Here is a 24,874-nt window from a genome sequence, read left to right on the forward strand (position 1 = left end):
GAAATGCGACTCATGGATGTTGTTACAGCTTACTTATATGGATCACTTGATAACGATATCTATATGAAAATCCCAGAAGGATTTAGATTTCCAAAAGCATTAAGTTCAAAACCCAAAGAAATGTATTCTATCAAATTACAAAGATCTTTATATGGGTTGAAACAATATGGAAGGATGTGGTACAATCGTTTAAGTGATTATTTGATAAGTAAAGGATATACAAATAATATTATATGTCCTTGCGTCTTTATCAAGAAGATAACAACTGGATATGTGATCATAGCTGTATATGTTGATGATCTAAATATAATGGGAACGGGAAAAGAAATTCATGAAGCAATTGCTCTTTTGAAAAATGAATTTGAAATGAAATATCTTGGAAAAACCAAATATTGTGTTGGTTTACAGATTGAACATATGCCTAATGGAATACTTGTCAATGAATCAACTTACACTGAAAAGCTTCTAAAGCGTTTTAATATGGACAAGGAAAATTCTTTAAGTTCCCCAATGGTTGTTAGATCACTCAATATCAATAAAGATCCATTTCGCCCTTGCGAAGACGGCGAAGACATCCTTGGTCCCGAGGTACCATATCTTAGTGCAATTGGAGCCCTTATGTACTTTACTAACTGTACAAAACCTGACATATCTTTTGTAGTTAATTTGTTAGCAAGGTTTAGTTCATCTCCTACCAAAAGACATTGGAAAGGGATTAAACACATTTTTCGATACCTTCGAGGAACAGTTGATTTAGGCTTATTTTATCCTAACAATTCAAAAGAATGTTTGGTTGGTTATGCAGGTGTAGGTTATTTATCTGATCCCCATAAGGCAAGATCTCAAACCGGATATGTATTCATGAATGGAGGAACCTCAATTTCATGGCGCTCTCAGAAACAAACACTCGTTGCAACATCATCAAATCATGCTGAAGTTATTTATTTACATGAAGCTTCTAGAGAATGTGTATGGCTAAGATCTATTATGCAACACATATCAACTTCTTGTGGGTTACAGAAAGATAGAAATCCAACTCCAATCTAGGAAGACAATGAAGCTTGTATCTTACAAATGAAAGAAGGATACATTAAAAGTGACAGAACAAAACATATACCACCGAGATTTATTTCATACACTCAGCAGCTTATTAAAGATAATCAAGTTGAATTGAGATGTGTCAAATCGAGCAATAATTCAGCAGATCTTTTTACGAAGGCACTCCCTACAAAAGTTTTCAGGAAACACGTTCATGATATTGGGATGCGACATCTACATAAAATATAATGATGCCAACTTGAGGGGGAGCTTTACACTGCACTCTTTTTCCCTTAGATAAGGTTTTTTCCCACTGGGTTTTTCTTTAGCAAGGTTGTAACATCCCGAATTTCAAATAATAATATTTTATAAAATAATATAAGAGGGAAAGAGATGTAGGCTAATTAGAGAATTAATCATGGACTAAAAAGGAAAGATGGGCCTTAGGTCCATGGGCTTAAGGGAGTATAAATACCCCTTAAACCCTAATCCTTTCCATTTCCATCCATTTTTTCCATCTTATTCTCCCTACACCTCCATAACACACACAACCCTTTCCTTTTTCGGCCGCAACCTAGATCAAGGAACCAAGATCAAAACCAAACCTTTTATTGATAGATCTTTGGGATACAAGCTAGATACAAGATCAATACTTCATAACAAGCTAGCCGCAACCTAGAAACACCAAAAAGGTATGTTCTTTACGTTAAGTGTTACGTTTTTGTGAACGGTTTGCTATGAAACTTGACCTTAGGGTAAATCAGACCTAGAGATTTCATAAAAATGTAAACTTGATGAATGAAATGAACTCAATAGACACATGGTTATGTACGACTCGTATATGAGCCCTAAATCTAGCTTAAAACGTTTTAAATGTGTAAAGGTTCAAACTTTATACCTAAAACGGGATAGATCTTGAAGTCGTGATAGTAATAGGTGTAAAACGGGTATGTATGATGATGAAAAAGGTTATAATTTCATAACTTGATCCTTAGAACAAGATTCTGGGCAAGGTGGAAACATAAGTAGGAAAGATTAGCTGAACTGGGGGTTTTCGGCCAAACTTGAGAATCCTTGGTCAAACCATAGGGTTCTCGGTCAACCATGCAGTCATTGTGTTCTCGGTCAGAGTTCTCGGTGGCCATTTCTCGGTCAAGGTTCTCGGCCGAAAACACGAGTTCTCGGCCAAGTATGAGATCTCAGTCAACACGAGATCTCGGTCAGACCTAAGAGTTCTCGGTCAAACTTGGGTTCTCGGTCAACTTGAGTTCTCGGTCAACATAATGGTTCTGCCAAGAGTTCTCGGCTGACCCAATGCTGTTTGGGCCTGAACCTAGTTGGGCCTAGGTACCATGTTGGACAGTTGGACCAAGCCCATACCCCATATAAAGCAAACTAGCCCATTATCATAGACTTAACAAATAAGCCCAATTTAGAAAATAATTAAAAAGTCTAATGGAAAATGTGTTAAGACAACTAATGAAAATAAAATTTTTCCAAGCTAACTTGGCAGCTTAACCCCAGCCAGGGGCTCTGCCCCTTGGACCCCGCTAGAGGCTGTCGCCCCTAGAACCCCGCTGCCAGGGGCGCTGCCCCCGGACCCCCGTTCGCTGTGGGTAATGATTAGACTGAAACATGAGATGAGTAGTGACAGTTAATTGATGCATGCAATTATTATACAGTTAATCATGCCCAACTGAAGAAAGGAATAACTATCAACGGTGAACGTAACCGACTTCAGGTGAGTTTCTAGCCCCATTTCCTTGTTATGTTTTCGAGGCTGTGTGCATACTCGATGTGATTAGTTAATACACTTACCTTAAGTGGAAAGTTTATGCCTTATATGATTTATGTATGAATGAATGCTTGACGATGCATGAACGATCTTCTGATATTGCATGTGCCGTCAAGGGATAGTATATAGATATGATTGACATGTACATTATGTATAGATGATGTATGGACGTATGAAATTTATAATTATGAATGGATAGAAGGATACGAAAGGTATAGATAGAACAAGGGAACCGACCCTAATAATGTCGGCGAATGTAGGGAACCGACCCTAATAATGTCGGCGAATGTAGGGAACCGACCCTAATAATATCGGCGAAGGTTATAGGGCGGAAGGATCTTTAAATGTATGCGTATGAATGAAAGTATGTATGTTATTGTGAAAGAAATAATGGAAGTACGTAAGTATGTAAGTATGTAAGATAGTAGGAAGGCATGTACCTTCGGGTGCATATGTGAATGTATTGTATGTTACCTGATTAACTAGAACTCACTCAGCGTAGCTGACTTTTAGTATGCACGCAGGCAAATAGGTTGAGGCAGCTCGCATGATTGAAGACACATGGCATGGAATCGAAGATACTGGCATCTTGAAGGAAATGTTATGATGTTTTCAAAGACTATGTTTTATGTTTAAATAAATCTGAATGTTCGTTAAGACAAGATTTGACAGTTTTGTAATATATAATGGTTGAAGTTATATTCCGCGTAAAGTTTTAAGTAACTCTGATATTTAGAACTGTGTTTATGAGTAAATTCAACACCAAAGTAGGGCTACCGGTGACGGGGCCTTACAAAGGTTTTTAATGAGGCAGTACTCCAAGACACCAAAGTTTGCAAAAAGTGTCATCCAAGGGGGGGGGGGTGCTGTAAATTATTTCAACGAAGATGGATGACACATTTGTCAAACCTTTGGCTACATGAACACTCCAAATCTATTCAATAGTTGAGTTTGTACTCTGTATATTTACTTTTTGTGTAGTATAAATACTACTACGATGAAAATGAAAAGTTATCCCTTCGACAGTGAACTTGAATAAGTTCTTATTTTTATCCTTCTTAAAATCTCTACAAAATTCCAGTGTATAGATATTATGGTAATAATAGTAAAATTATAACATTAATAAAAAACAAAAAATAGAAATGTCCACCTGGTATTGCAAACCCTCAAACAGACAAACTTCAGATTTAAACATATGAATGGAACCATTCAGATGTAAACATCTGATTCATTTAGACTTTTGACTGTTTGGTTCCAAACAGAAAAACATCTGAATAGTTAAAATTAGGTCTGATTCATTCAGACTTATTGTTGTTGCTGAATGAGACAGAGGCTCATTCAGACCTGACTCATTCAGATCTGAATGAACCAAACAGCCCCAACATGAATTGATTTGTTTAGCTAAATGTGTTAGTGAAGTGAGTTCAATTATAAATTGATAAACAAAGTTGATAAACACAAACTAAACATTTATTGATTCGAACACTTAAAGAAAAACAATAATAAGCACTAATGTAATTGCTCAAAGATTCCTTTTTATGAAAATGTAATACTTCTAAATAGCAAATCTATACACTAGTTAAAAGATTTGTTAACATAAACTGTTGAACATGAAAGAAAAACAACGGGAGGATAACTAGGGTTCATGAGAGCTATGAGTGCGTACTAAGTGTGAACTCTTGCGAAAAGAGAGAAGTTCAAGTATTTATATCCTCAGCTCTAACCCTTCAACAATGATCAACAGCCATCAAGACCTTCCAGCCAGCATCCACCACCAAAATCTCGATAGCACAAAGTAGCCATACAAGAGATGATAAACATGTCCAATGCCCATCATACATAAGTTGTCACAAAAAGAGAACACTATGTATTTTCCCTCACTCCACACATTCGTGTTTGAAATGGTAATATGCTTAATACGCCCGTGGAAAACCAAGTTTTTGTAAAAGAAATAGCCGATTCAATGTCTACTAACGTCTTCATAGTTTTAAGGGTCCTTACCCGTTAAGTCACTGACCAGATTCCTTAGCCAAAGAGATTGACACGCTGCCGAAGTGGCAGCCATGAATTCTGCCTCGCACGAGGACAAGGCTTTGTGCAATAACCTCCTCTACCCCTCTCTCTAAATATAAATATAATCCACTCTTTGCTATAACAAGAGAGAAGGAAAGAATATCATGTATTGTGTACCAACCAAAAAGAAACAAAGTCTAGGAAAGTAAGATAAACTCTTTAGAAGGTAAAGAAGACACTTCCATTTCAATTAATCAATTCAATAACTTGATAGGTTACATCACACAAGCAAAATCGGAAAAAGTAAATTTACATCCAAAACACACAAATAGTTATCGTTACTCAAAAATAAAATTTAACCTCAGAGATCATTGTCATAATGCTCGATCAGTTGGCCCTTACTGGTATGATTTATAACTCCCATTGTTCATGTATTGATAAAACTTAGAAGTATATGTAGTTCCTTTGTGTGCCTTATACTCCTTCCCCCTTCAAAACAGTCTTGTCCTCAAGACTGGAATCGGCTAATTAATTTCAAATCCAATGTGGAGATCATCTTGGTTGCGTCTTCGAGTGGTTGACCCTGCCCATTCACTACCCACAAATGATATGAACCAACAACACCTGCAGCAACCTGACTTGCAGTCTTGCACCAACCATGAAACAGTTTCCATAACAACTCTGATTTAAGGTTTGTATACGGGTCAAGTGGTTTAGAATCCTCATCCAAAACAAACAGCTTCAAAGCAAAAGCAGGAGGTCGGGTATAGTCGAGCCAACCAAAGTCCCAACCCGGTTTCCACTCAAAGGTTTGAACATCAAGCAATTTACTACCAATTTGGTCTTGACTCGGGTGATTATTAGGGATTGGTGAGGGCGCGAACACACCAAATTGGGGAATACCCGCCGGAGTCGCAAATCTGATTGAACCGAAAATGAGAGTATTAGTAGGTGCCCACCCTAGATTGGACATATCTACACCATAATCAGGAGGTGAACCTGATCCCTTTGAAATGTCACATAACTCAAATTTTGAGGAATTAATAACCTCATCTAAATGCTCATCGGAACTGTTAATTTCCAAAACACCACTATCATCATGATTTGTACCCATTATCTTTTCATTTTCTTTACTATCAAACTCTGTAGAAGTTATTGGAGATGTACCATCAACATATATTATTGTAGCTGAATCAGAAATCGGAGGTCCAGATTCGTCTAAGCGACCGACCAGAAATTGATGTTCCTTGCCATACCAGCGTTCTTCAGATCTAGAGACTATCTCCTCCAATTTAGCGATTACACATTGAAGCGATGAATCAGAAGACGAAGCTGGAAGATGTGAAGTCGATATGGAATTAGACCTCGAATCCTGATGGTGCATCCAATTGAAAAGAACTTCTGGAATCTTCTAGAATCAAACCGATCATCATTTAGCGCTTGAAGAGAATCCTTAATCGTTGTAACATCAGAGTGCAATTGTTTAATTTGTTGTTCATGAGCATCCAATCGATAATTCTGATCTTGAGTATCAAATCGTGAGGTTTGATTCACCATGATTGAATCGGAATTTGGAAGAACACCAGTTGATGAAATTGGATCTGGAAATTGAATCGGTTGATAGCAGAAATCAGAAATTGAATCGATTGGAGATGGAATCTGAGATAGGTTGATTGGCGATTGAATCTGAGATCGATTGAAGATATAAATTGAAAACAGAAATTGAATTTGAAGATAGATCTGAAATAGAGATGTAGTCGATTGAAACCCTAGATAAATCTGATTGAATCGATGAATCAAGTGAAATGATAGTTCTGATTGAACTGGTGATCGAGCGGAGCGGTGGTAGAGTAGAAGTGGCAGGTCAGACCAATGTCAGGGTTTGATTCTGATTACTAACAATTCAACTGAAATTGAGAAAAAGCACAATATATTGGAATTGAAACAGATACGAAGAAGATGATACAGACTCGATAACTAACCACCGAAGTGGCCCAGGGCCATGCCCTTCTCAATGCCTAGCAAAGAGCCCGATGACCTCACTAATATTCTTTCCCCCCTCTCCCTATGCTATATTGACACTTATGTATAAAAATGTAAATTGCACTTGACCCCTCTAACTATAGACAAATGACAATTTAGAATAGAACTAGACTATGATTCCTATCATTCATGTATTGATAAAACTTAGAAGTATATGTAGTTCCTTTGTGTGCCTTATACTCCTTCCACCACCTCATAAAACTACTCCCCTCCACGAAAATATCCAGTGACAGCGAGTAGTTATCCGCCGCTTTCATCATATAAGCCTCAAACTCCTCCAACTTCTGCTCGATGTCGGTTGATCCTCCATTTACTAAGTCCCTTGAAGAAATCAACGCCTCCTCCACATGTGCCCAAAAACAAGAATCTTCGGTAAGACTAGCAGCCGTGTTCCTTTTCACTTTACTTGATTCTAAAACTTTCTTGTCTTCATCGAACCACGCCTCTAACAACTTATAGTAGCCTGATCTATACTTTATATAGTTTTTGTTACCTTTTCTGTAGTGTTCGGCTATGTCCATAGGCTCGACTATCCTCCTGTAGTTGGTCCCATCATAGAGCCAACGCTTACGCAACTTTGCTCCTTGTTTTTGTGGCATTTTATCCTTGTCTTCAACTGTCTTTTCCCAATACTGGTTAAGATGACCTTTAATAGTCAAAATTGCTTTGCGACTCATGATTTCGTCTCTGGTGTCATCATTCTTGTAGACATCATAGTAACCGCCTTTCTTTTTCCTAGCCTTCATGTACCATTCCATATATGTCAGTTTTATCTTCATTTCGTTTAGCTCCTTGGTAGGCTCATAAGCATTATTCTTCCTTTCAATTATCTCTATTTGTTTGTTTTCCATTTCCTCAATTTGATCATTCGGAATATAATCCAAAACAGCGATTTCCCTCAACTGCATTGTGATCCCCGCCCTCAACGAATTCAAGTTGAATTCGCTCAACTCAGAAACCCCATGGTACAATGCTTTCCTCCTGATCAATCTCAAAACGTTAGTATAATCATAAATTTTTAAGTTACCTTCATTCGATGTCTTCATGGCCTTCAGAACTCGCATGATCGAATCTTGATCTTCAAAAGCCGCATGCCTACCTAACTCCGTGCAAAATAGGAATGTACCAAGTGGTTTATATGAATTATCAGATGATAAAAAACTAGCAACATGATCCTGCTTTGCGACCACATTCAGAATGCGGGATTTCCATCGCGGGCATTGAACGATGGCACGTTGTAGAGCTCCGCTTCTAAACCAACAAGTTTTTGTTAGATGAAAAAGGATTTCATTAATCACTATAAGATAGACGGGAATATATAATGGGAAAATTCCCAAAATAGCCAATTTTGACCAACTGTTTTTCAATTCTAGCCGGAGACCAAAACAAATTCCCAAACTTGCCATATTTTCCGGTTGGATCCGACCAAAGCACAAACTGATCAGACAGAATTTTTAACCAGTCACGATGCGTCGCGCAGCCTCATGTACGTTTGGATCCGACGCTTTAACCTTCCGGCCGACTGATTAGTGTGAAGAACCGTCGAAGTAGAAGACGGTCGGCTCCGACAGAAACAAACTCCGAACAGTCGGATCCGAGTGTCTTTTAGTCCGTCGTAATTTTTGAGAATATTTTAAATTTTTTTATAATTTATTTTTGTAATTATCTATTTTACATTTATTGTGTTGAGAAATTAATTTTTTGTATTAGTTTGTTGAGAGTATTTGATGTTTAAAATTTATAATTTTGATGATTAAAATGAGTGTCGTTGTAACTTATGAAACCATTAACACTAACATTTCATTGATAAAACTTGCAAGGACATTACATTACATTTCAAAGGAAAGAGTAACATTACTTCTTGGAATAAGACCGAACACCATAAGTTGAATTCCAGTTTTGATGAAGTCTCAGACGTTCCTTTGTGTATGCAATATGTTGACTGGTGTATTCGAAATCCACCAAGTAATTGGATCCCTATATGCCAATAATCTTACCTATCCACCACCCGTCATTGACATACGCATCGGTATTCGTTTTTCACTTTCGTTTCCTTTATCGAGTGCCGGTATTGTACCGATGTTGTAACAAATCGAAGTTGTTCACACCGATCCAAAGCCCCTTGTGAATGTGTTTGTTTTTACCACAAAACCCCGGTCTATCATTGAAAACCACATTATGTTCAAAATAAATTATTATTCTTGGAATCATATATAAGCTATACGAGAGGTGGTGCCGTACTGGTATTATGATGAACCGAATCGATTCTAAACGAACGACTTCGGTATTTGTACTATAGTATTATTCGACCCGATGTCGCTATTTGTTTTTGTCGTTTTCAATCAACTTTATGTTGAAATCAGAGTTGTATTCAAAATACAATGGTTTTTTAACCTATGCAATAGTGAGTACTAGTGCTATCATGAATTGGACCAACATCGCCATTGGCAAAACTGTTACCGAAATTTATATTTATTGTTTTCAATCGATGTAAAACAGTGTTTATATCCTTTTGATTGAGTATATCACACATATATATATTTATTTATTTTGTTTTCTATTTTGGCTGCTATACCGAGTGTTGGTAGTGCATTGTCACTATAATAAACTGAATCGATACTAATCGAATTTCCGCTGCTAATACGTGAGGGGATACTATTCTGCTAGTAATTAGTATTTATAAAGTGCTCATATTATAATTCATAATTCATATGCATACTATTTGGACTCGTAGCTATAGCTTTGCAAGTTTTGGATTTATAATTATTTTTCGAAGAACTAAGCGCGTACTTTAGGTAAGCAGCCCTAAAGGTCCCCACGCGGATCCATTAACGGGAAGTCTTTGGATTTATATTCAAGAGGCAAGGAGTCGTTCGATCTTATAATTTAAAGTATTTTAAGATAAATCCTCAAATAACTGCAATAAAAACATATATATACCCCACCAAAACACGTCTGGCCTACACATGGTCTCCATTTCTATGGCCCACAGATCAATAATTAATAATGACATACCCGACGAATTTATACTGAACCAACTACAAAAAGATTTTGAAATTCATCAACCAATCGCCATGAACATTCATGGCAAATGTTAACAAATTTCTTCAAAATTTACGTTGTGATGTGTTACCCGAAACCAATCTATATAAAGTCCCATTTCATCATCCTCAACATCAACAAGAATAAACAGCCAATAACTCAAGAAGAAAAATGAGTAAAATCATGTACGTTTTATTTTCATCTATCCTAATTTCTTCAAGCTAGTAGGGTTTCAGTTTTGTTAATTAGTTTTCTTGATTAGTTGATTGTATACTGCCATTAATGGAGTTACTCTTTGTTCTAAAAAACACATGCAGGTTTAGAAGAGAAGTTGAACTCGGCAAGTTTCTCGGCAGCCTTGATGTCATTCTAGATGCTTATCAAGCAATTTTGGAGACTAACTTAACTTATGAACTTCACACCACTCCTTCTGGAACCAATGTTTTGGCTTTCAAGAGTTCCCCTGATTATACGACTCGATTTCTTGAAGGAGAGTTTGATTTGGTTCCATCTGAAAACCTCCCAGTCCTTGACTTCATTTCCACTAAACTCAACTCTTCATTCTCCATTAACGAAGCTGCAGTCGAGCTGTTTCAGAATCTCGGTGACGACCTTATATAGCTGGAAAATAAGGTATATGTGTGCCTGATTATTTATAGCAGATATGGAGATCAAGATCATGTGAAAGATGACTTCTTAATTATTGGTTAAGTTGTGTTTTACAGTACATAAATAACTCGTTGATTGTCACTGGATCGGGTTTGGGTGGATATCTTGCTGTTCTTTCCACGCTACGCCTACATCATGCTATAGATGTGGAAGAATCAAATGGTTCTAAGAAAACCAAAAGGCCGATTTGCGTAACTTTTGGTTCCCCTCTTGTTGGTGATGCAGCTTTCCAATGTGCCATCGCCGAACGCCCACAATGGAAATCAAGTTTTCTGAATGTGGTTGCAAAGAAGGATGCTGTTGCTAGTTTTTTCTCATCAAATACTCCATACAAGCCCCTTGGTACTTTCCTATTTTGCACAGAATCAGGTGACCACACGGCATTTGACGATGAAGATTCAATCTTGCTGGTTCTAGATGCCATGAAGTTATCGAATGCAGGTAACGTGCAAATTTATGATTATATGAAAGTCTTGAATTCTATCAGAAGGAAGGTATTGCACCATGGGGTTTCTGAATTGGGCGAGTCCGACTTGAATTTGTTGAGGGCGGGAATCACAAGGGAAGTCGGTGTTTTGGATGATCATATACCCAATGATCAAATTGGGAAAATAGAGAAACAAAGAAAGTTGATTAAAAAGAAAAAGAATCCTTATGATCCTACTAAAAAGCTAAATGACATGAAGATAAGTTTGACATGTATGGAATGGTATATGAAGAAACAAAAACTGGAAAGAGGTTACTATGATAGCTACAAGCATGCGAAAACAAGAGAGGAAATTGTGAGCCAACAAGAAATTTTGAAGCATCAACGTGATCTTAGCAATTACTGGAAGAAGACTGTTGAAGAGAAGAATCGAATGCCACAAAAAGAAGGCTCTAAGTTGCGTAAACGTTGGCTCTTTGGTGGGACTAACTACAGAAGGATAGTTGAGCCTCTAGACATAGCAGAATACTACAAAAAAGGTAACATAAACTACATAGAGAATCGGGCGGAACACTATAAGTTGTTACAGAAGTGGTCGGATGAAGACATGGACTTAAAATCAAGTGAGGTGAAAAGGAATACCGCTGCTAGTCTTACTGAGGATTCTTGTTTCTGGGCACATGTAGAGGAGGCATTGCTTTCGTTAAGAGAATTGATGAATGGAGGGCGAACCGACTTAGAGCATAAGTTGGAGGACTTTGAGGCTTATGTGATGCGCGCTATCAACAATTACTCGGTGTCACCTGATATTTTCTTGCCAGAGAGTAGTTTAATGACTTGGTGGAATGGGTATAAGATACACAAAGGAACTGCATATGCTTCTGAGTTTGCTCAATACATGAACAATGGGAGCTACAAATCATATAAGTAAGGCCCAATGGAGCATCATGAGGATAACCTGAAGTTTAAATATTATTCACAGTTTGATTATGAAAATAATAAAATAAATAATGTATTTGTGTTTCTTGTAAATTTTAGCTTGTTTGTTTTGGTTTGGTTTTGTAATGTACACTATCATCTCGGTATTTGAAATATCATGAAATTCATGTTTAATTACTATTAATATAATAATTATTATTTACTGTGTTTGCGTTCTAGTATCTGAGAGCTTCACCACGTTCTACTGTGGCATGATAGCTTATGAATGAATCTAATCGTGTCCAAAGCTGAGCTAAAATTAATGAGATGCATATACTTATGCTTAAAGTAGTGGCTTTGATAAAGAAGGCAAAGGCTAACTCTCAACTAACAAGACAATATGTTTAGTGTTGTGAAACCACCGACGACCTTGCAAGTTGTATCTCACCTTCGTCAAAAGTTTTGGCCACATGAACACTCCACATATTTCAAGTATCTGAGATTCGTCCCCTGTATATTTTACCTTTTGTGTAGTATAAATACTGCTTCGATGGAAATGAAATATCACCCCAGTACACTTCTCATATATTTACTTATTTCTATCATATCCAATATTCTTATAATTACGGTAATATTATAACACGTTATCAGCACGAAGTTCTAAATCAAGAAGGTATATCCACCACAAAAAGATATTCATCTTAAAGCAAGGTAAATACTTTATTAATCAATAGAATTCAATAATATACATTGAGAAGGTAAGTACTCTATAAAACATAAATGACATCTTATTATGGACATTTGACGATTATGGGACTACTAATAATCTAACTTTTATTTATGCATCTAACATTTAATTATGCAACTAACTTTTCCTGTTATGTTATCTAACTTCTGACTAACATTTATATTTCTGTCAAGTATCTTTTATATTTATGTTAACTAACATTTAATTATGCTTACTAACATTTATTTATGCATACTAACATTCTTAATTCTATGTATTATCTAATAATTTTTTAACTCATTTTATCCTCTACATTAATACACACACACGTACAAACGGTAATATTACTGTTATAAAACGGTAATATAGTCGTTGTAAAACGGTTATAAATTTTCACTATAAATAACCAATTATCAACTCCATTTCATTTACAACAAACATTCTTCTTATTAGATTTATCCAAGATAAAGCTTTTAAAATGATTCACCCGGTTTTGATGTTGGTCACTATAATGCTTATACTACTTCTCATTCTAATTTTTAATCTCCCATCTGAAGATTTCGGCATTTTCTTTTTCTTTTATATGTTTATAGCTCTACCAATGTATTGTATCTCATTGTTGATTGATATATATGGATTCTAATATTTATCTTATTATTTGCTCTATTATGTTTAGCAACAAAATGTCAAATATATCAAAACTTGAATTCCCTGCACTCAACATTTTTGGAGAAAACTATATGTCTGGGACAGCAAATGTCAAAAGACATTTGAAATCAATGGATGTGTTAGATACAATCCAAGAAGAAAATGATTGCTCTGACCAGGATAAAGCAAGAGCTGATGTTTTCATCCATAAACATATTGATGAATTACTACAGCATGAGTATTTTAATTGTGATAACCCATATATGATATGGGAAGATTTGAAAAGCAGATTTGGTCATCTAAGGGAAGTTTTACTTCCTACTTCTAGAGATGAATGGAACAGTCTTAGGTTCCAAGATTTTAAGAGGGTAAATGATTACACCTCTGCTTTATACCGAATTTGCTCAAAGCTATAATTTTGTGGGTATCCCATAACAGAGGAAGAAAAGTTAGAGAAAACTTTCTCCACGTTTCATGCATCAAATATAAACTTGCAAACACATTATCGTTTGCAGAATTTTAGGAGATACTCTGATCTAAATGCATTACTCCTTGTAGCAGAGAAAAATAATGAATTATTGATGAAAAATCATCAATCTCGTCCCACGGGTTCATTAGCAATACCAGAAGCACATGTTTCTCACAAAAATTCTCATAAAAATTTTGGCCATAAATGAGAACAAAGTCGTGGACGAGGCCGTGGACGTGGTCGTGGTCATTTTGACAGAAGACATTTTAATGATCGTAACCATTCATTTAAATGGAACACTAATTCTTACAGTCGTAGTCGTGGTCGAGGACGTGGCCGTGGTCGTAGCCAGAGAGCCAACAATTACCATGTTCCACAAAATAACAATTCCAACCAACACAATAAATGGAATGAAGCTGGTAGGTCCGAAAACAATGGCACTTCATGTTTTAGATGTGGAAGTACAAACCACTGGGCAAAGGCTTGTCGCACAGCTCCACATCTGTGTGAACTGTACCAAGCCTCCCTCAAAGGAAAGAGAAAGAAGTGAACCATGTTGATAACTTTAATAATATCAATGCTGAATTGAGCGTTGAAGACTTTGAGGTGGAACTCTGAAACAAAGTTGCTTGACGACTATAATTAGATGCAATTATTAAGTGTGTTCTCATTATCTTCAATTATGTAAAGATATCATATGTCTTCGTTATACACTTATTATTTTTCTTAATATTTTTCAAGATTTAAAATGAAAATCACTGGAGCATAAGATCAAACAAATGAAGAAGATATATGTATAGTGGATAGTGGAGCCACGCATACTATACTTAGATCTAAAAAATATTTTTATAAACTGAAACCAACAAAAGGGATCATCAATACAATATCAGGTCCTACAAACTTGATAGAAGGAGTGGGAAAAGCTAATTTAACATTACCAAATGGTACAAAACTTAAAATAGAAAATGTTTTATTTTCCACAATATCAACAAGAAATTTGTTGAGTTTCAAAAACATATATCATAATGGATATGATACTCAGTCAAGGACTGTTAGTAATGAAAAATATTTGTATATCATAAGCAAAGATCAAATATTGGAAAAATTGCCAATGCTCCATTCTGGTTTGCATTATACATATATAAATGTGCCTCAAGCACATATGGCAGTCAAAGAAAATTGTTGCGATTCTGGTATCATAAACTTATGGCGTGACAGATTAGGCCATCCAGGATCCACAATGATGAAAAGGATCATTGAAAATACACATGGGCATCCACTGAAAGGTTAAAAGATCCACAAAATAGATAAAATGTCTCAATGTACATCTTGTTCTCTTGGCGAATTAATTACAAGGCCTTCCCCATTAAAAGTCGATAAAGAAACAACAATGTTTCTTGAAAGAATTCAAGGTGACATATGTGGACCAATTCATCCACCATGTGGACCATTTAGATACTTCATGGTCTTAATAGACGCATCCAGGAGATGGTCTAATATCTCTTTATTATCGACTCGTAATGTTGCTTTTGCAAAATTTCTTGCTCAAATTATCAAATTACGTGCACATTTTCCGGATTATACCATTAAGAGAGTAAGGCTTGATAATGCGGGAGAATTTACAGCACATGCTTTTGATGATTATTGCATGTCTGTGGGGATTGTTGTAGAACACCCTGTTGCTCATGTACACACACAAATTGGCTTAGCCGAGTTGTTGATCAAACGCCTACAGCTTATAGCTAGACCATTAATAATGAGGACAAAACTCCATGTTTCTGTTTGGGGTCATGCAATTATGCATGCTGGATCATTAATCCGTGTGAGACCAAGTGCATATCATAAATACTCTCCCACACAACTTGTTTCTGAAAATGAACCAAATATCTCTCATCTTAGAATTTTTGGGTGTGTTGTGTATGTTCCTATTGCACCGCCAAAACGCACAAAAATGGGTCCCCAAAGAAGGTTGGGAATATATGTTGGATATGAAACGTCTTCCATCATAAGATACCTTGAACCTTTAACAGGTGATGTATTTACATCACGTTTTGCTAATTGCCATTTTAACGAGACAATGTTCCCGGCATTAGGGGGAGAAATGAAAAAGCAAGAAAGAGATATATCATGGTGCGTGCCATCATTGTTACACCTAGACCCAAGATCATAACAAAGTGAGACAGAGGTTCAAAAAATAATACATCTACAAGAAATTGCAAATCAGTTACCTGATGCATTTACTAATATAAACAGGGTCACTAAATCTCATATACCAACTGCTAATGCTCCAGCTCGAGTTGAGATTCCAAGCAAGCAAAATAATAATAATGCACCTCATGAATCCCAAATGCGTTTAAAACGTGGAAGGCCAATCGGTTCAAAGGATAAAAATCCTAGAAAAAGAAATGGCTCTGAAAAGGATACTGACCCTAAGGATGGATGATTGACAGAACCTTTCATCAGGAAAGAATAAATAATATAATATTCCCTCAGGAAGAAATAAATGATTCCAATAAGGAACTGTCAATCAACTATGGTTAATCACATATAATGTGGGATAGAGATGAAATGGAAAATATTGATGATATATTTTCTTATTCTATGGCAAGTGACATCATGGAAGAAAATGATGACCCTGAACCAAAATCTGTAGATGATTGTAAAAATCGACAAGATTGGAACAAATGGAAAGATGCTACGCAAGCTGAATTAAACTCACTAAACAATCGAAAGGTTTTTAGACCTATTGTCATTACACCAAAGTCAATGAAACCTGTAGGATATAAATGGGTTTTTGTGAGAAAACGAAATGAGAAAAATGAAGTTACAAGATATATAGCACGACTTGTAGCTTAAGGTTTTTCTCAGAGGCCAGGAATTGACTATAAAGAAACGTAGTCTCCTGTTATGGATGCTATTACGTTTAGATATTTAATCAGCTTAGCAGTGTCTAAAAATTTAGAGATGCGTCTTATGGATGTTGTCACAGCTTACTTGTATGGATCACTAGACAGTGACATCTATATGAAAATTCCCGAAGGATTTAAACTCCCCGAAGCATTAAGCTCAAAGCCTAAGGAAATGTACTCCATCAAGTTACAAAGATCCTTGTATGGACTGAAACAATCTGGAAGGATGTGGTACAATCGCTTGAGTGATTATTTGATAAGCAAATGATACACAAATAATCTTATTTGTCCATGCGTCTTCATCAAGAAAACAACATCAGGATATGTGATCATAGCTGTATATGTTGATGATATCAATTTAATTGGGACACAAAAAGAAATTAATGAAGCATTTGCTCTTTTAAAGAAAGAATTTGAAATGAAAGACCTTGGAAAAACCAAATATTGTCTTGGTTTACAAATTGAGCAAATGCATAATGGGATACTTGTGCATCAGTCAACTTATACTGAGAAGCTCTTAAAACGTTTCAATATGGACAAAGCAAACCCTTTAAGCACACCGATGGTTGTTAGATCACTAAATGTTGACAATGATCTATTTCGTCCTTGCGAAGATAATGAAGAGATTCTTGGTCCCGAAGTACCATAACTCAGTGCAATTGGGGCACTTATGTATCTTACTAACTGTACAAGACCTGACATTTCTTTTGCAGTTAATTTATTGGCAAGATTCAGTTCATCCACTACTAAAAGACATTGAAATGGCATTAAACATATTTTTCGGTATCTAAAAGGAACTGCTGATTTAGGTTTATTTTATCCTAACGATTCAAAAGAAGGGTTAGTTGGCTATGTAGATGCAGGTTATTTATCTTATCCCCATAAAGCAAAATCTCAAACTGGATACGTATTTAAGAATGGAGGAACTGCGATTTCATGGTGTTCTCATAAACAAACACTCATTGCAACATCTTCAAATCATGCTGAAGTCATTGCATTGCATGAAGCTTAAAGAGAATGTGTATGGTTAAGATCTATGTCACGACACATATTGATTTATTTTGGACTAGAGAAAGATCGAATCCCAACTCCTATCTATGAAGATAATGCAGCTTGTGTCTCGCAAATGAAGGAAGGGTATATCAAAAGTGACAGAACAAAGCATATACCACCAAGATACTTTGAGTATACTCGGGACCTTATTAAAGACATTCAGGTTGAGATGAGATATGTCCAATCCAGCAACAACTCAGCTGATCTTTTCACAAAAGCACTTCCCACAACAACAATCAGAAAACATGTCCATGATATTGGCATGCGTCATGTACGAACGATGTAACGACCTGCAACTTGAGGGGGAGCTATATAGCGCACTCTTTTTCCCTTAGCTAAAGCTTTTTCCCATTGGGTTTTTCTTTAGCAAGGTTTTTAATGAGGCAATACTTCAAGACCCCGAAGTTTTGAAAAAGTGTCATCCAAGGGGGAGTGTTGTGAAACCACCGACGACCTTGCAAGTTGTATGTCACCTTTGTCAAAAGTTTTGGCCACATGAACACTCCACATATTTCAAATGTCTGAGATTTGTCCCCTGTATATTTTACCTTTTGTGTAGTATAAATACTGCTTCGATGGAAATGAAATATCACCCCAGTACACTTCTCATATATTTACTTATTTCTATCATATCCAATATTCTTATAATTACGGTAATATTATAACATTTAGAGAGATTTTTTTTAATGGGAAAATATTTAAGTGTAAAATGGTTTCTAGGAGATAGAAAGGTTTGTGATGATTTATAGGAGATCCGTGATTTGAAATGGCGGATCACATATAATATATAGACTTTATTAGTTTTTATCTGGTGAGGTGGACATTCAGTAGGTGATCCGTCATTGTCATTTCAAATGGCAGATATCAGTTTCTTCGATTCGCCACTTTGACTGACGGTCACCATTCCCAATGTAACTTACCCCTATATGTTAAAAATGTATTTTGACAGACATCCGTCATTTAAAATGACAGGTTTCTATTGACATCCGTCATTTCAAATAACATGTGTGAATAGTGATAGCATGCCATGTCTGACTTTGATGTGATTAGTGAATAGCGACACATTTCAACTATCTTTTCTTTTTGAATTTGTTTACTTTTTAAAATAACAGTATTTAAATTATAATAATTAATATATACGTTTTCTTAAAACAATACATTAAAATCACTAAATAATAACAATTAAAAACACTAATATGTTTTAACTTTAATGTTAATTATTAAAAATTACCTTTTGGCAGACATCTGTCACTTGAAATGACAGGTGTTTTCTTAACATCCATCATTTCAAATAACAAGTGTGAATGTTAATTATTAAAAAAAATATTTTTTGACATTCATATGCCATTTGTAATGATATTTCTTTAGAAATGACATTTGGTATCCTATTTAGTATAGCCTGAATATCATTAACTAAATGGCCTGAAAAAGTATATTATTTTCATTAATTGTTTATTTAAAAAGAGATATATTTTTTAAACGGCCAATAAAATAAATTTATTATAAAAAAATTAGCAAGAACCTAGAACCGCCAAAAACAAAAAACCCAAGACACCACGCAGGCGACAAAAACCCATCCGGACACCATCCAAGAAACAAAAACAAACAACAAACTATTTAGATTACAACCGAAACCTTCTCCAATCTTCCCACGTCAACCCTTTCCTTTTGGACCTGTTTTTAACTCAAAGGAAACCCATCGAATTTATCTCTTCGATCAAGCTCGGTATCTGAATCGGAACCCCATTATAAATTAACGTGTTTCGCTTCTTCCAAAGGCACCACATCGTAGCCAAACAAACCACATGGAGCCCCTTAGCTTTATCGTTTGAAAAATAGCGAGTATGAGTGTAACTCCACCAAATCCCGAACACTAAAGGGATAAATTGAGGGAACCTTACACCATTGGGAAATCAAACACCACACCTTTTGAGCTACTTCGCACGAAATAAAAACATAATCAAGTGACTCCTCTTCACTACCGCTAGCTGGGTAAACCAAAGAGTTAATCGAAATGTTTCTCCTAGCCAAAGCATCAAGTGTCAGCAAATGATTGAGTATTATCGTCCAGCGACAAACCCCACTTTTTTAGGAATCCAATTATTCCAATCAAAGATAGAAGCAGGCCTAACCAACGTTTTATCTGCCAATATTCTTTTAATATTCCGAACCGAAAACGCACCTGAAGGGTCTTCACACCAAATAGTTTTGTCGAATCCGGACTCCAATAGAACATGTTGGCACACATTTAACAAGCCTCTAAACTCCTCTAAAAAAATCAGCCCTATAGGTTCTCTACTCCAATCCCATCTTTCACGAATGATCCAATTCATCATAAAGAGACGGTCGGCTACCGAGCACCACTTCGACTTTTCTATTGAAAAAAGAGACGGATGTCGGTCGCACAACGGACAATATCTTATCCATATATCCAACCAAAACCAAGTACTTTCCCCATTATTTACTACCTTTAGGAACATTTTACCCAGATCGATCATGTTGGTGCATTTTGTGACCGTCGCTACGCAATTCCAACTAGATGGGGAGAAGTTATGGAGGGAGCCAACTTCGTCATAGGTGAAGTTAGAACAACTTCACGTGTTGGTGAAGTTAGAACAACTTCACGTGTTTGTGAAGTTAGGAACACTTCACGTGTTGGTGAATTTAGGAACAACTTCACTTGTTGGTGAAGTTAGGAACAACTTCACCTTGAGGCCCAAGCCCAAGCCCGCGAAGATATTTATCTATATATATGTGTGTTATATTTAGGGTTTGAGGTTACTTGTTCAGTTGATCAGAAAAAGAGAGAGTGAGAGCAAAAAAGTTGTCTAGAGTAAACAGATAGGGAGAGTCTCGTGGGCAGACCCGAGGTAGAGCTCACCTCGGGTCGGCCGTAACATGTTTTCTCTTTCGGTATGTAATGTGTTTTGATTAATATATAAAGTGGTATGCAGATCTGTTTATTTCGTTTGTGTGTAATCGTGTTCTTCGTCTCCAACACCATAAACGAGTCTAGGAGGAGGATTCCGCACTCCTAGACTTCGTGCAAATCTCGTATCGATCATCATCGCACCGGGGACTTACAGATCCCGATCGGCTCAATCTCCTATACAGTTTTACCAATTTTTCTCCATGGACCTGCACAAGAGAGCCTAACTGGTATACTCGACCACGATCTAGAAGTATAATGGAGTGACCATATTACCTTCTACCAAAGAATCCCTCTCTCATTCTTAAACCACTACCATGACTTTGTAAGCAAGGAAACATTGAAATCCCTTAGAAAACCTAAACCATGTCCACCATAATCAACCTGAGTCGACACTTTTTCCTAAGTGACCGAATTCATCTTTACCTTCTTTTCTAAACCACCACAAAAGAACACCTTTCTTAAACGGTTTAACTTATTTAACACCCTCGTCGGTGCTTTATATAACGAAAAATAATACGTAGGGAATGAATTGAGAACCGATTTCAAAACTATTGATCGTCCACTGAACAACAAATTTTTCACTTTCTAGCGAGAGAGCCTCAACCTCTGAATACATCATAGCGGTTAAGCCTTTCATGGCGATAATAAACAGAAACGGTGCTAACGAATTACCTTGTTTAAGAGCCCGAAAAAGTTGGAATTCTTTGGTAGGTGACCCATACCAACACCGAGGCCCGGCTAGCCTTTATAATTAGCCGAGACCCACATTCGCCATTTCCAAGGAAACACAATTTTTTCTAGAATCGAATCCAAATATCCCCAATTTAAAGATTCGTATGCCTGCTCCAAATTGACTTTAAATAACATACCTCGCCTTTTAGTTCTTTCTAGCCAAGAGAGCACTTCATTTATGATTAAAGGACCATCTAAAATGCTTCGGTTAGTTAAAAAAGTTGATTGTTTTTATGAAATTAAACCTCCGATCACCATCTTAATCCTCCCCACCAACACTTTAGAAATCACTTTATTAATACACCCCATTAGAGTAATAGGACAGAAATCGCCTAAAAAAACTGGGTCCTTAACTTTGGGGATCAAGGCTATAAAAGACGACAAACAACCAAAGCTAAACGACTCTAAGTGGTAAAACTCTTCAAAAATCTTCAAGAAGTCAGTGTGAAAACAACTCCAGAACCTTTTGAAGAATCTAAAATTAAACCCATCAGGACCCGGTGATCAGTCCCTGCACAATCCCAAACGGCCTATTTGAATTTAAAGAGAGATATTAGGTTTAAACCTAAACAATGATACAATATAATGTATATTAATTGATTTATTGATGTAATAGTTAATTTGGAGTAACATTTACAATTAAAATAAAAAAAGCTCTCTTCTAGACAAGTTCCTAGAAATTGTGAATGTATCCCTTTTAATTAACTTAACGGTGAAGAAATATGTTGACAATGAGTCCGAAATAAGCAAATTCAAAGAAATTGCTAAGTAATGCTATTGCAAATTTTAAAAAAAGAAAGGTATTTAAAAGGAATCCAAGTTCTTACATAAATAAGGGCTGTTATGATATCGGTTTGGTTCATTACACAATAATATGATATGATGTGATACTTGAAATATAAATTCGAACATAGGCCTTAACGAACATGACATTGAAAAAAAATGAATTGGCTAGCAAGACTCATTAACTAAAAAAGCCAACTCGAGCATAACATTGTTTGTCACTCTAAAACTTGGACTCAAATTTACGTGAAGAAACATTGTTTGTTACATTTGATGTCGCTAGCCTACGTACATGCTATTTGCTATGTATTTACCAATTACAGCGTTAATGATACGCATTGCATGGAAAAGTTTTTGAAATTTCCTTTCTATTTTTTTCTCCAATGATGTCCTTGTGGTAAGTAGGTGGAACGGGAGGTGGGAGTGAGTTGGTGGCCCATTTCTTTAAACGCAATAAAATATTTATTATAAATATATAACCTGTCATCTTTTTTTCCCTTAAAAAAACGGTTTGTGATATTTAAAATTAACTTATTACACTCATTTACATCATATACAAATATATATGGTTTATCATAAAGGGGGCGGCGACACAACTTATTACGCCATATCACTTATTACGCCATTTAAAAGGGAGTGGCGGCGTAGCTTGTTTCCCGTTTATCATCTCTCTATTGTAATTGAATTCTTTTATTTGATATATGAATAACATGCTTTGGAAAATAGATGATAAATAATTTAGCTTGAAAATATTAACATAAAATGTATAACTCAATAAAATTAATGTAAATACACGCAAATGCATGCATTATGTGGATTTAAACATGTAATCAATGTTTTAAAAACCGTTATTTTACTTGTATCGGATTGGGCTAAAAAATGGTACAACCGGTTGAACCAGGTTATACCGGGACGTTCAACCGGTTGAATAGTTTACCTTATAAATTCCTATAAATGTAACTTCAATTCAAAAATAACCCAAAACTAAATGATTTCTATAACAAAAAATAATCCAAATGTACGTTATCCATATTAAAAAATAATACAAAAGCACTCAATTTTATAAAAATAGTCCTAAAGTTTACACGTTTGAATGTTAACTGTTGGGTTAAAATTAATTTTGAAAAAATATAAGACGCAAATATCAAAAGTTTCTTGGGTTTAAAACCGGATTGCCGGTAAAAACCGGTATTTTCGAAAAAAACCGTCGGTACGATGTTTTAGCAAACCGGTCAAATATATCGGACTCAAAATACCGGCCTACTGTGCGAAATCCGGTTTAATCGATTCAACCGGCCGGTTTGAACCGTTTTTTAAAACACTACATGTAATAGTAACCTTTTGAGAGATGGAGAGTGATATGATATGGCCATATTGGCGGAGCAATAATCCCATAAAAAACTGTTATTTTCTCCCTTGAACATATTACTTCTTTAACTAAACAAAGACCTGGTCAACGAATTCTTCTTTACAATATATAAATAACATATAGAACACCTACCAAATAACTACGAACTTTCCTTATAAAGCGAAAAATAAATAAAAACAAAAATTTAATTCCTTCATGACATGCATTATTTTAAATTCACAAGTGATATCCCATTGCCAGCATTGTAAAACCTTTAAACATTTGTTTTGCAGTGAACGTTCTAATTAATCATCGTCTCCAAGAAACCTAACCAAAAGTTTTTCACGATGAGCCGGAACATGTAAGCTAGCTTCAACTTATTTAATAATTAATATTTTAATTTGGTTGATAATTAATATATTCTGTGTTAATGATTTGCAGAGATGAAGAGGAGCTGGGCAAGTTTCTTGGATGCATAGATATCATTCCATTAGCATTTCGTGCAGCTTCAGAAACTTGTTCGATTTACAAGCTTCACACCAGTCCTTCCGGGATCCAAATTTTGGCTTTCAAAAACTGTTCGTCTGATTGCATGTCTCTATTTGCTAAAGGAGAATTCAAATTGGTTTCATCACAAAACAACGGAGTCGTTGACTTTATATCCTCTGGTGAAGTCAACTCTTCGTTCTCCGTCAACGAAGCAGCTGTCGATATGTTTAAAAGTATTCCTAGTGCCCTCAAACAACTTAAAGACAAGGTATCTAGCTAGAAATTATCATCTAAGTTTCACTACAAGAAAATCTATCTGAAACGACGACTCGACGAACATGTTAAATTTTTGTTTTTTTGTCCCCATAGAAGAGTGAATTTCAATTCTATATAAGAGAAAAAAACTTGTTGGAAAATTATTAGCTTTCATTTTAATTCATCTTTATTTAAAAAAAAAAGTGGAACAATCTTTTAGGGATGCAATGTTGTCGGGAAAGGATGCCCTATAGTGACATCCATATTTCGACGGCAATTATAACGATTAGCGTCGAAATTTCGTTGACAAACACTATGGTGATTGGCGATGACATGTCATCGAATGGGGGACATGTCGTCAGGATAGGGTAGTCGTATCAGTGAAGAAATCTTGTAGTGTGGTAGTATATGTTCTTATTCGTTTAATTTATCTTTTTTCAGCTTATAGAACGCCCGTTGATTGTCACTGGAAGGGGTTTGGGGGGATATGCTGCTATTCTTTTCGCTCTATGGCTGCATCATGCCGTAGATGTGAAAGAGTCTAATGATGATTGGACTTCTAAAAGGCCGGTTTGCATAACCTT

General features: G+C 35.9%; 1 protein-coding gene and 1 pseudogene across 2 annotated transcripts; one reads left to right on the forward strand and one right to left on the reverse strand.

The window, feature by feature from the left end:
* Window positions 1-5,066: 5,066 nt before the first annotated feature.
* Window positions 5,067-8,438, reverse strand: LOC143633573 (senescence-associated carboxylesterase 101-like). The gene is made up of 2 exons (XM_077101848.1): window positions 7,079-8,438; window positions 5,067-5,335 (listed from the first exon to the last, which is right to left on the reverse strand). Exons 1-2 carry the CDS (start codon window positions 8,293-8,295, stop codon window positions 5,245-5,247), a joined length of 1,308 nt encoding a protein of 435 aa, XP_076957963.1. The 5' UTR covers window positions 8,296-8,438; the 3' UTR covers window positions 5,067-5,244.
* A 1,542-nt stretch (window positions 8,439-9,980) lies between these two features.
* Window positions 9,981-12,094, forward strand: LOC143633574 (senescence-associated carboxylesterase 101-like; annotated as a pseudogene). The gene is made up of 3 exons (XR_013153690.1): window positions 9,981-10,116; window positions 10,249-10,564; window positions 10,657-12,094. The product of XR_013153690.1 is annotated as a senescence-associated carboxylesterase 101-like (transcript).
* The last annotated feature ends 12,780 nt before the right edge of the window (window positions 12,095-24,874 follow it).

Source organism: Bidens hawaiensis, unplaced genomic scaffold, assembly GCF_021521415.1.
Source record: "Bidens hawaiensis isolate Kalapana, Puna unplaced genomic scaffold, B.hawaiensis_p1.1 tig00006805_1, whole genome shotgun sequence".
In the NCBI taxonomy this organism is placed as follows: Eukaryota; Viridiplantae; Streptophyta; class Magnoliopsida; order Asterales; family Asteraceae; genus Bidens; species Bidens hawaiensis.

What these genes read in the sequence shown, in the direction of transcription:
- LOC143633573 (XM_077101848.1), bottom strand. Translation starts at nt 8,295, where the DNA reads ATGGCAAGTTTGGGAATTTGTTTTGGTCTCCGGCTAGAATTGAAAAAC. An exon ending in GGGAGTAGTTTTATGAGGTG is followed by an intron (nt 5,336 to 7,078) that starts GTGGAAGGAGTA and finishes ACTGTTTTGAAG; the next exon opens with GGGGAAGGAGTATAAGGCAC.